Source organism: Pleurodeles waltl, chromosome 4_1 (assembly GCF_031143425.1).
Source record: "Pleurodeles waltl isolate 20211129_DDA chromosome 4_1, aPleWal1.hap1.20221129, whole genome shotgun sequence".
Lineage (NCBI taxonomy): Eukaryota > Metazoa > Chordata > Amphibia > Caudata > Salamandridae > Pleurodeles > Pleurodeles waltl.
In genome coordinates, this window is record NC_090442.1 from 328,865,814 (window position 1) to 328,877,977 (window position 12,164).

Consider the following 12,164-nt stretch of genomic DNA (forward strand, 5'->3'; position numbering starts at 1 on the left):
TGGAGGATTCCCCCAATAGGGTTAGGATTGTGTCCCCCTCCCCTTGGGAGGAGGCACAAAGAGGGTGTACCCACTCTCAGGGCTAGTAGCCATTGGCTACTAACCCCCCAGACCTAAACACGCCCTTAAATTTAGTATTTAAGGGCTACCCTGAACCCTAGAAAATTAGATTCCTGCAACAACAAGAAGAAGGACTGCCCAGCTGAAAACCCCTGCAGAGGAAGACCAGAAGCCAACAACTGCCTTGGCTCCAGAAACTCACCGGCCTGTCTCCTGCCTTCCAAAGAACTCTGCTCCAGCGACGCCTTCCAAAGGGACCAGCGACCTCTGAATCCTCTGAGGACTACCCTGCTTCGACGACGACAAGAAACTCCCGAGGACAGCGGACCTGCTCCAAAAAGACTGCAACTTTGTTTCAAGAAGCAGCTTTAAAGAACCCTGCAACTCCCCGCAAGAAGCGTGAGACTTGCAACACTGCACTCGGCGACCCCGACTCAGCTGGTGGAGAACCAACACCTCAGGGAGGACCCCCGGACTACTCTACGACTGTGAGTACCAAAAACTGTCCCCCCTGAGCCCCCACAGCGCCGCCTGCAGAGGGAATCCCGAGGCTTCCCCTGACCGCGACTCTTTGAAACCTAAGTCCCGACGCCTGGAAAAGACCCTGCACCCGCAGCCCCCAGGACCTGAAGGACCGGACTTTCACTGGAGAAGTGACCCCCAGGAGTCCCTCTCCCTTGCCCAAGTGGAGGTTTCCCTGAGGAAGCCCCCCCTTGCCTGCCTGCAGCGCTGAAGAGATCCGTTGATCTCTCATAGACTAACATTGAAAACCCGACGCTTGTTTCTACACTGCACCCGGCCACCCCCGCGCTGCTGAGGGTGAAATTTCTGTGTGGGCTTGTGTCCCCCCCGGTGCCCTACAAAACCCCCCTGGTCTGCCCTCCAAAGACGCGGGTACTTACCTGCAAGCCGACCGGAACCGGGGCACCCCCTTCTCTCCATTCTAGCCTATGCGTTTTGGGCACCACTTTGAACTCTGCACCTGACCGGCCCTGAGCTGCTGGTGTGGTGACTTTGGGGTTGCTCTGAACCCCCAACGGTGGGCTACCTTGGACCAAGAACTGAACCCTGTAAGTGTCTTACTTACCTGGTAAAACTAACAAAAACTTACCTCCCCCAGGAACTGTGAAAATTGCACTGTGTCCACTTTTAAAGTAGCTATTTGTCAATAACTTGAAAAGTATACATGCAATTGAAATGATTCAAAGTTCCTAATGTACTTACCTGCAATACCTTTCAAACAAGATATTACATATCTATTTTTACCACTATTTTACCTCTAAGGGGAACCCTTGGACTCTGTGCATGCTATTCCTTACTTTGAAATAGCACATACAGAGCCAACTACCAACAGGCGTGTTTGTGTTTAGGTTTCGCCCGGGAAGAATCCTTCACAGGGATGTCCAAGTATAGACCTTATTCTGTTTAAAGCCTTTTCTGTTGTGTTTTGAACTTGGGGCTTCTTTGTGGTTGTGTTCCATATCGAGAGGAACATGTGACCAGCCATCTAAACCCATGCAAGGGGTGAAGAGTCTCAGGCTTGTCTTTACAGTGTGCGTCAACATGGGGCAAATGTATTTACCCTCTGCTTCATATGCTAGCTGAATGGTAAACTCTATAGTTGTGTGCACTTGTAGGACTATGTATCGTATGCCATGTAACTGCACTTTACCAGGAGTTCTTGTGTGAGTGATGAAGTACAATGTGTATAGTTGGTGTTATAGGGTGGTATGTTTGAGCTAATTCTTCATTTAGGGCTATTGAGTTGATTTTTTGTGTCTTGGCTAGGTTGGTCTTACTCTGATGACTTCTTGCAGATGTTATTGATTGGAAATTAGTAGTCTGCCTATGATGGGTGAGTCTGAGGACGGACCGTAACTCATTTATGGTGCAGGTTGGCGGAGGCTGGTCATTTATACAGTGTGCAAAGCTAGACACACTGTGTAGGGGTTCCAGGCAAACCCAAGTTGGTTTGCAGAGATAAAAACTAGACCACCTAATGCTCTCCTTTTTAAGGTAGCTTTGTCAAGCAGTTAGGCTAATCTTGGAGAAGTGCAAAGCATTTGTTGTACTCACAGTATCAATAAATTGAGGAACACACTCCAAAGAATAAAGAATAACTCAAGACCAATTTACAAAAATACTTCAGATTTTTATAAAATTGTTAAGTCCAAGATCATCAAAATTGGGTAGGTTTTAATAAAGTTAGTCTTTTGTGAGTAACTATGCACCATGGGAATCAATGGAGAAATACTTTGAAAATTCACAGTAAATCAGGCAATGAGTTTACCAATGTCTCCTATTGCAGGTAGGTTGAGGTCGCCTTTGGGGACCCTGGACCAGCTGGAGACGTTTGGGCAACTACCAGTTCCAGCGGGAGCAGCTGCAGAAGGTCAATGAAGCTGGTGCCAGACCACTGCGGGGGACCACTTGGAAAGCACTGCACAGGTAGACTTAAAGGTAAGTCCGGTGGGTCCCCTTGGAATGTTGAGATCACCAGGGGTGTGGGACTCTTAGGGCACAATTGGATCTACAGTGCAGGGCACAGGGAGGCCGGGTGCAGAGCAAATCAGTGAGCCAGGAGCTGTGCACATAGGTGCCCTTGGAAGCGGGAGTTAGGTTAATTTGAGGGTCGGTTGAAGGTTAGCTGGGGCACTCTGGTAGGAGGTCTGGGTGGTTCCTGAAGTCCCTTGGCTAGGGTTTCCTCCTGGTCCTTTTTCAGTCCAGACTGACCTTCTGGGTGTCCAATGTGAGGTGACCAGTACCTGGGGCTATTGCACGGTCTAGCTACTTGAAGTTGCAGTGCCAACAAACTTGGCACACTGGTAGCTTTTGTCCTCACGTTCTAGTGAGTGAAATTTAGTCTGGCTGCAGTGTCCAGTTCCTTGGTCAGCAGCTGGTCAGTGAAGTAGCCTTCACTGGGTCTTTGGTTCCTTGGAGCTTAGAGTGATGCCTTCACCCCGGAGGGAGATCTTTGGGGATTTTTGAAGAGTGGAGGCCCTCTGGGGGTTTGTAGAGTACGTCCAATGTCCAAGCCCTCAGTGGCGATTGTCAAGTCCTGGGTGCAGCAGGCAGGGTTTGCCGCCTTATCTTGGTGCAGCAGGACTTCAATTCTCGAGCCTTAGGGGCTTCTTTGTTGCTGGTCTTCTTTTTTCCATGAAATCTGATTTCTTGGTCTAGGGATGCCCACTTAATACTGTATTTAGTGGGTGTTTTAGGGGGGACCCAGAAGTGACCAATGGGTCATCTACCCTAGGGTGGCTTCACCCACTAAGTGACCACTTTGTGTGGGCAGTTGTCACTTCCCTACGCTTGATTGGCTATCTTCCTTCCATGCAAGATTGAGGAAAATGAAATGGAGCGGTCACCTCGCCTGCAACACTTTAGGGGTCGTGCAAGCCAGGACTGACCACCCCTCCTGTCCTTTGTCTAGTTTTCCACCGGGCGGCCATCTGCTTCTACCAGCCGCCCTGGGGGTTGAGTTTCAAGGGCAGTAAGCCCTTTGAAGCTTGCTAGCAGGGCAGTGCACATTCCTGAGGGAGGGGGTGTTAGCACCTCCACCCAGGAAGGGCATTGTTCTAAAGCCAAGAGAGCAGGACCTCTCACCCCAGGGATTCAGACTCTTGTCTGGTGGTGGCAGGCTGGTTGTGACCAGCCAGCAACCATGCCAACGTAGTTAGCTTTTGCAGGGGACACCTCTAGGGTGATCCCTGGGTGCATTTTGCAATAAATCCAAAACTTGTACCAGGTTGGATTTATAATTCTGAGTTGTTTGATACCAAACAACCCAGGGTTCAGAGTTGCTATCATGCAACTGTGAAACTCCTATTGACCAGTGTCCAGCACATTCACTTAAAATGGCTGCTCTGTTCACTGACTATGACCCAGGTTTGGCAAGGACACAGTGGGGGCATATTGCTCATGCAGCTATGCCCTAACATAAAGTGTAGTGCACCCTGCCTTAGGGCTGGAAGGCCTGCCAGAAGAGTGTCTTACCTATACTGCATGCAGTGGGTGGTGTACAGGGCACACAGGCAGTGTGTCATGTTGAGTTTGTTTTTTGGGATTGCATCAGGACACTCAGCCTGCAATGGCAGGGCTGGGTGCATATGAATGCACATGGCCATAGAGGGTGGCACAATCAGTGTTGCTGCCCTCAGAGGCCTACCCTTACTACCCCATGCCCTGGGTACCTGCGTACCATTTACTAGGGACTTATAGTGGCAGCTAAAGGTGTCTCGGCACTAACAACTTTGAGGCTACATCATTTACCAGGCAAAAAGTGTGGGCTAACCATGTCAAAAGAGGCCTTTTCTGACACTGGTGTTTGAGGACAGACTTCCATAAATTAGAACCTGTGCATCACACTGACAATACAACCATCACAAGAGTGACATAAAAGAGGGACTGGTAGCGCCATAGGCATCTAACGTTTACAAGATTTGGCAAAGGGCAAATAACGTGTCAAAAATTAAATATGAAGAGCCAAATGATAAATGAATAGTTAAAGAGGGAGTATCACAGATGGAAGAGGGAGAAGCAAATGAAGAAGTAGAGGGGAGCTATAAAATGAAATACAACTAGTAACAAACATTGGTAAAGCCAATAGGTCTGACTTTAATGTACCAAAGCATGTGAGTACTGGCATTCACAGATGCTGTTTACAAATGCTGTTTACACATGAAAGCTTTCTTTATTGAAATTTGCTAGAGTTGGGTAAATAGTGCAGTGAGCATTCCTACATCAAAATGCTATTTTGCATGGAGTATTAAAAAATCCTTGTTCTTGTCCTGTGTGCATCCCTTTTACACCAACATACTTCTTAGCAAGTTTTGTTTTAATGAAAAGTTATGATTAGCACACGCTAATGCATAATAAAAAGTAACTTCTCCTACCCCCTTAAGGACCTAAGTGTAGCACAAAGCTTCCTAGGGTTAGGGGCATTGTAAGAGGTTGTATAATAGCAATAGAGTGCAGCTGGCTGCAACTATCTCTGTTGAGTTCCTGGGGATGGACTAGTCCAAAGGTATAGACAGACATACTCCTGCATTGTGTGCTGCAATTTCCCCAGGACAATGGACTAGTGGTGCCAAGGGGCAGATAGGAATAGCACAGTGTTAAGTGTTGGCCTTACCTGAGGCAAATGACACCAGGATCAGCAGCAGGCTCCTGTGGACCATGAGGCCAACTGCATCTTTTAACCAAGCAGCCAGATGGCACCAGGCCTGGTGATGCTGGAGCATCCATGTGCTTCTTCCTCTAGACTAGGGCCTCCTGCTTCATTATGGTCTTGCTCATAGTGGCCCCTATACTGCAGATGATAAGGGGTTTGAGTGGCAGTGCTGAAGACCTTAGTCATATGGACTGCTCCCAATCTAGGATGGGAATTGAGGTTGGTGCATGAGCTAAGCTGGGAGTGCTAAGGGGTGGTCACAGCAGATTGGCCCAGAGTGAGGGTAGATGGCTTAGGATCATATTATCACTTGTTATTGCCTCCTCGTTTACTGTCATCTTTAAAATTGCCATTTCCGGAAGAAAGGAGATAGCGGCTATCACCAGTAGCTGTGAATAAAGAGTGAGCTTCCTGTAAACCCATTCCAAATTACTATGTATCCAAGCTTTGCTGGGTCTGCATTGTACATACACTATGGCTATGTGCAAAGTAAAAAGTATGTTGTATCAATCTAAGACCGCTCAAAATAAAGAAGCTGATTTGACATGGCTTCTTTGACAGGGGTAAGCTTAGATCACAGTAACAGCCAAGAACAGAACTAACCAGAAACCAACAGGAAATCAACAACATTGTAGCATTGAGCATCCACTGTAATGAATGCCTGCTGTTGACCACGAATGCTCCTCCCTTACCACCCTACCGCAATGCCATTAGTGAACAAACAGACAAGTCATTGCAGCTTGGATGTTGCCTGCGTTTGTAATATAGATGGAGGAAAAATGATAGTCAATGGAGGTTTTTATTACAGTACACATCCTGAATTCATGTATTTCAAAGTGCTCTTCGAAGTGATGGTGAAGGAAAATGAAGCACAGTGAAATACTGTATTTTGCCTTGGATCATACAGTTTGGTCAAGTATGGAAGCCAAGATTGATTTCAAGTTTAGGTTTCCTGTTTGCACAGTTCATCCAATAAGTAGATTTTACCTCATCCTGTTTTTCATCAACAGATTGACCCAGATTTACTGAGGACTTGTATTGCTATTGCGTCACTCAAGGTGACGCAGAAGACACAAGCCCTTATGTCAAATTTACTATGCCACTTTGCATGGCTCTGCGTGGAATAGTAAGTGTGGAGTAAGGCAAGGCAGCGCCAGTCACTGCTTTCCATTACTCTGCATGGGGAAGGTGTTCTATGGATTTTGGTGCATTGCCAGATTTACTAACACTTGTAATCCTGGAAATTCACCAAAATGTTATGCCATCCCAGGTGAAGGGCAACGAGGAAAAATGTGTTTACTTCTTGTTTTTTCGCTTTTTACATGTGCTGCATTCTGCCGGCCGTATAGAAAGAGGAAAATGACTCCGAAGATTATTTGTGTGCGAGAAGGTCCCTCTTACTCCACAAAAACAATCCTGCCTGTAACCCAGACACCCTTGCACCATGGCACAAGGGTGCCTGCATTAGCACTTGGCAACCATAACTGAGGCAGCACAGAGAAAGAGCAGAAATGCGGCATACGTAAGTAAATATGGCCCTTTCCAGCCCTCTCCATTTGACACAGTGTAGCTAGGGGTCTTGCTGTGTTGCATTGCATCAAATATTAGTAAATCTGGTCCTTTGTCTTTAATTATCTGCATGAGTAAAGCGCTTCAGGCTCCACCAGAGATATATAAAGAGCTATGGGCTACATGTATCAAGCTTTCTTTTTGCAACTCGCAAATTGCGAGTCTGAGCAACTCGCAATTTGCGAGTCGCAAAACAGTATGTAGGATAGTGTCCTTGACACTATTTGCGACTCGCAAGGGGGTCGCAAATGTCAACCTCATGATTATTCATGAAGTATGACTCAATTTGCGACCCCCTTGGGAATGGCGACCCTCACGATGGATGGTGGCCTGCTGGAGACAGCAGACCACCATGTCTGTGACTGCTTTTAAATGAAGCAGGTTTTTTTGTTTGTAATGCAGCCCATTTTCCTTAAAGGAAAACGAGATGCATACAAAAAAAAAAGCATTCGCTGTCACAAAACAATCATACATGGGACTGCGAGTTGCAATTAGGAAGGGGACACCCCTTTCTAGTTGCGAGTCGCAATCCTGTTTTGCGATTCGGTAAAAAGTTTACAGAATCGCAAAACTGGGTTTGCACATGGGGAAGTGCTTTTTGCACGTTGCAAACAGCCAGATTCGCTGTTTGCGATGTGCAAAAAGCTTCGTACATGTGGCCCTATGTACCTAGCAGCACAATACATTTCATTACAATCTGTTCTTCATTTTGCCATTACAGTTGACAGCAAAACAAAATAAGAAAAATACAGAAAAGATGCTTGCACATACACACGTGCATGTACTTGTAAACTGCTGTTGATTCACTTAATAAACATTAATCATTAATCTAAAGTTATATGTACCGGTGAATTAGCAGTGCGCGACTAAATGTACATACTATTGGTTATTTGGGTATCTCAATTCATTAATATGCCGACTATCCCAAGTCGTACCTTGAACATTCACCCAATGTGCTAGATACCTGAGTTTCTGACTTAAAACATTTGAGCACTAGCTGGCCCAGAATTGCCTAAACGCGTTCCAGATATGACTAAAATCCTGTGAATCACCTGCACACCTCGCTATCCACAGGCACAAGTGTAGAAGATCCTGCCTTTGATTTATCCTCACCAGGTCTTTTTCATTTGTGCTGGAGTCTGGCTCAAAGTTTAACTTGCACACTCTGTGAGTTGTGATTTGTCGACAATCTTTAACACAATTATGCAGAAATAATTTCTTGATTTTTTTTGCTATTGAACATAAATATCAAACCAGTATGAAGTCCGTCAACTTTCAACTTTTCTTCTGAGGAAAATACATCTGTTGACTACTATGTTTGATTTTGGTACAAGGGTTAAGGATAGGATATGATCTCATTTGTAATTGTGTAAAGTAGTGAAACTGACAAGATGTTCTACTTTGCATCCACTCAAGCCAATGGTACTGCTCAGCTGAGAGTCAAAGTGTAAATGTGTGATAATATCAGTCTTTTGACCCAGCATTTACTCCCTTTAGAGGATGGATTGAGTTCAGCATGTTTTGACTGGTTAATAATGCTGTTCACTTGCATGGACAGCTCCTCCATTAGAGCAGAGGAGCATCATCCCACTGAAATGCCCCCAGAGACGAAAGATAAAATGGTAATGAAGTTAATTAATTTCCATTTTATTTTTCCTCAACTCGTCCTGAACCCAGTGTCAGGATGGGCGGGGCCATTGCTGCAGCAGAGAGGAGTGGTGGGCTGCCTGTGCACTGGTTTAAAGTGTGCATGTCTCTTTGGCAGACCGTCTTGTGACGGCTAGCCAGACATGCGCACTTTAAACTTTTCCAACCCAGCTGTCTTAAGACACAGGCCTCCAGTGCTCCTAAGAGGGCTGTGAGAGTTTGCTCCCTTCAATCCTGGCACTGCTTTCATGCTGGTTACGAGCATGAAAGCAGCACCAGGATTGGTTAGGGGTATTTGCTGGAAGTTGGAGAAGACAGAGCAGTACACTGACCAAAGTGAGGATGTTGTGCAGCAAGCAAAGTAAGTGGCTATTTCTTTTTTTTATTTACTGTTGCCACTCACCTTGCACGCATGCAGCCCCCTGTCACCCACTTCCTGCCCCCCACCCCTACTCTAAGTACTTGCCAGCCGCTGCTGTTCACGTTGGCACTCCAGGTTAATTAGTAAAAAAAAAAATGTGTTGTTATGTTATTTTTTGTATGTTATTGTTTATTGTTCTATGATTTACTCCAAATTTGTCTACAAATGTTGCTTCATTAGTAGCCAGAAGCAACACATGCCTTTAAAGTTCCATTGATACACAACCATTTACAGTGTCTAAAGTGGTTAAATAGCTCTGCTAGAACCCGTTAACTATTTAAGACACCTGTCAGCCAAACGCTGTTGCAGAGACTATGGTCCTTAGTGAGAGTTTGGAGCACGGGACACTCCCTTAAAATGTCACTGATATCCTGCACTCTATTTTACAAGGGCCATAGTCTATAATACACTTGTAACGTGGTGAATGGGACATTTTCCGTGTTTGTGACAGAGTATTCCCAGCCACCAAATTCTAAATAAGGCCTTATGTCTTAAGTCAGTACTCGCAGTGCTCACTTTTTGTGATAGAGCCCAAAGTTTGTTTCATGCTCTTTTGCCTTTGCACTGCAACAATGTACCAAAGCGTTGTGTAAAGTGGTCCTTTTGATATACATAGAGAAGAGCTGAAGACTGTATGATTTCTGGACTACCAATACTGCATCAACTGCACTTAATAATGTATAGATCTTATGGTTGCAGGTCTTAAGGTAATAAGGGTTTGCATCTGCTAGGTATCAGTAACAGTAACAAATATATCACAAAAATGAACACTGCCTCAAACTTACCAAGGAAGCCATTTTTCAGACATTCTAGTAAACTACAGTAGAGTTGCATTCTTTTGTTAAAATGCTTCGCTTCTATATTATTTCACCAAAGCAGGAGTTTAGTAGCAGAGCATTCATTGAAAATCTGCCTTTTCCTTATGGGCCTCCCGTTTGAGAAGATATAGGGCCAGAAGTAGGAAGCCTTTTGCGCCTCGCAAACGGCGAAAAATGCAGTTTGCGAGGCGCAAAATGCCAAACGCGATGCACAACCTCAAATTGCGAGTCGGTACCGACGCGCAATTTGAGGCTGCGACTCGCAAATAGGAAGGGGTGTTCCCTTCCTATTTGCGACCGCATCGCCATGCAGAGTTGCTTTGGGACCGCGAATGCGGTCGCAAACCAACTCGCAGTTACCATCCACTTGAAGTGGATGGTAACTCATTCGTAAAAGGGAAGGGGTCCCCAGGGGACCCCTTCCTCTTTGCGAATGCCACAAAAAATATTTTTTCAGAGCAGGCAGTGGTCCTATGGACCACTGCCTACTCTGAAAAAAACGAAACTAAATGGTTTTGGTATTTTTTCTTTTTGCAGCCCGTTTTCCTTTAAGGAAAACAGGCTGCAAAAAGAAAAAAAAACTGCTTTATTAAAGAAGCAGTCACGGACATGGTGGTCTGATGTATCCAGCAGGCCACCATCCCTGTGAGTGCCTAGACTCGCTATGGGGTTGCAAACTGCGACCCACCTCATTAATATTCATGAGGTGGGTCTTTGCGACCCCGTAGCGAGTCGCAGAAGGTGTCTGAGACACCTTTCTGCATCTCGTATTGCGAGTTGCAATTTGCGAGTCGCTATGACTCGCAAATTGCAAGTCGCAATCTAATACGTACCTACATCTGGCCCATAGCTCCCCCTTCAAGAGTCAATGTTTCCCTCATCTTAGCCCTAGAATTATCTTTCCTCATATGACTTCAGAGAATCTCTCATTTGAGTTTTCAAAATGTCATTTTTTTATTCCCCTCCTCCTATTTTCCACTTTTATGGGGTCAAAAAGGTATAGGATGTTAAGAAGAAATGATCAACAGTTACAAAAGAAGAGTCCTCTCATGTTCGACCCCTGACACCTTCATGATGACCTCGGCTTTCTGGCCCAAGCATCATGAAAGAGGCTTTATGAGACACTCAGCCTCACTTCCTCCAGCAGCAGAGGTGAGTTGAGAGATGTGGCTGGACCACTTGCAATCTGGGTTCCAATCACTACATGAAACAGAATACATAATTTTTCATGGTATTTGATAGAATCGCTAGATCAATGAAACTGTGCTCTCATAATCCTATCGGCGCCATAAGAGAGTATCAAACCATGCACTACTGAAAACTGTTAAAATGCCTGTAATCAATGACGTTGGCCTGGGGTATTTTCAGCTATATATCAAAGCCCTCTAAGAGGAGAACAACAGCTCTCTTTAACAAGTTCTGCATCACCAACCATCACCAGTAACACGCATTCTATAAAGTTGCTTTGTTTGATGACATATATTTGGGTTTTGAGATGTATTGTGACATCATTCACCGGTTGGTCCCTTAAAACAGTAGACCCACAACTGGGGAGGATTTGATGCATGGTACCACTTAGCTTAACCTCATCATGTTTTTAGAGGCTTTGACTAGACATTCTGACTAGGGGCCTCCATTACACTCTTTGAAGTTCTTCTCACTGGGAATTATTAGGCATCACCAGTCAGAGCCCCCCATAGCACACTAGAAGCAAAAAAGTGTACAGCAGCCGCTATCTGGCATCAAGGCTTAGTTGCACATTCTTGGTGAGTGATGTTCCCTACAGTTTACCTTATTTTTATTGACACCTTCGACACTCTAGCCCTAGGAAATGCTTTTTTCACATCTCAAATGAAGGGCACGTCATACCTACCACATTGTGTAGTGATTGGCAAACACATCATCAGGCTGGAATAATTCTCCATCGTAGTAACAGGAGCACTGGGACTTGGGCACACACTCCCCGTGCTCGTTGGTGAACAGGCCAGGTGGGCAGTAGCAACCTTCCATGCAGACGTCATTGCAGTCCACTTCAGGCACAGCTAGGGAGCGGCAGGTCCTGTTGCATGGTGTTCCACACTGCTCGTAAACCTGGCCTTCGGCGCACTTTATCGCTGTAAGAGAGTGTGTGAAAATATCATGATCGGGCCATGCAATGTTGAAGTTTTAGACGGAGTGGCTTTTTACCATTGGGCAGTGGAGTAACGCAAAATTATGCCCTCCACCCCCCTGCAGACTGTGATAAGGGGCCCACAGCACTCCAATAGCTCACAAATATTTACTGGTGTGTGGCTGAATGGGGCCCCCTAAAGGGTATCTCCCCTACCCCAGAGAGTTGCAAGGGCCTGTGTCATGCCCCTGCCAAAAGGGAAACCTTTTGTTGCACATAAGGACAAAGTGACATGCCTTATCTGGTGGCACCCCAAGTACTAGGAGAATCTAAAGTGTGTGTGGGGGGGAGGTGTAGTTCAGTGGG

General features: G+C 45.7%; 1 protein-coding gene across 1 annotated transcript in view; it reads right to left on the reverse strand.

The window, feature by feature from the left end:
• Positions 1-12,164, reverse strand: part of VWF (von Willebrand factor) — a 1,017,342-nt gene that overhangs the window by 699,359 nt on the left and 305,819 nt on the right. The window contains exon 16 of the mRNA XM_069228440.1: positions 11,562-11,802. Coding sequence (XP_069084541.1) covers positions 11,562-11,802 — 241 coding nt within the window. The remainder of the gene's footprint in view (positions 1-11,561; positions 11,803-12,164) is intronic.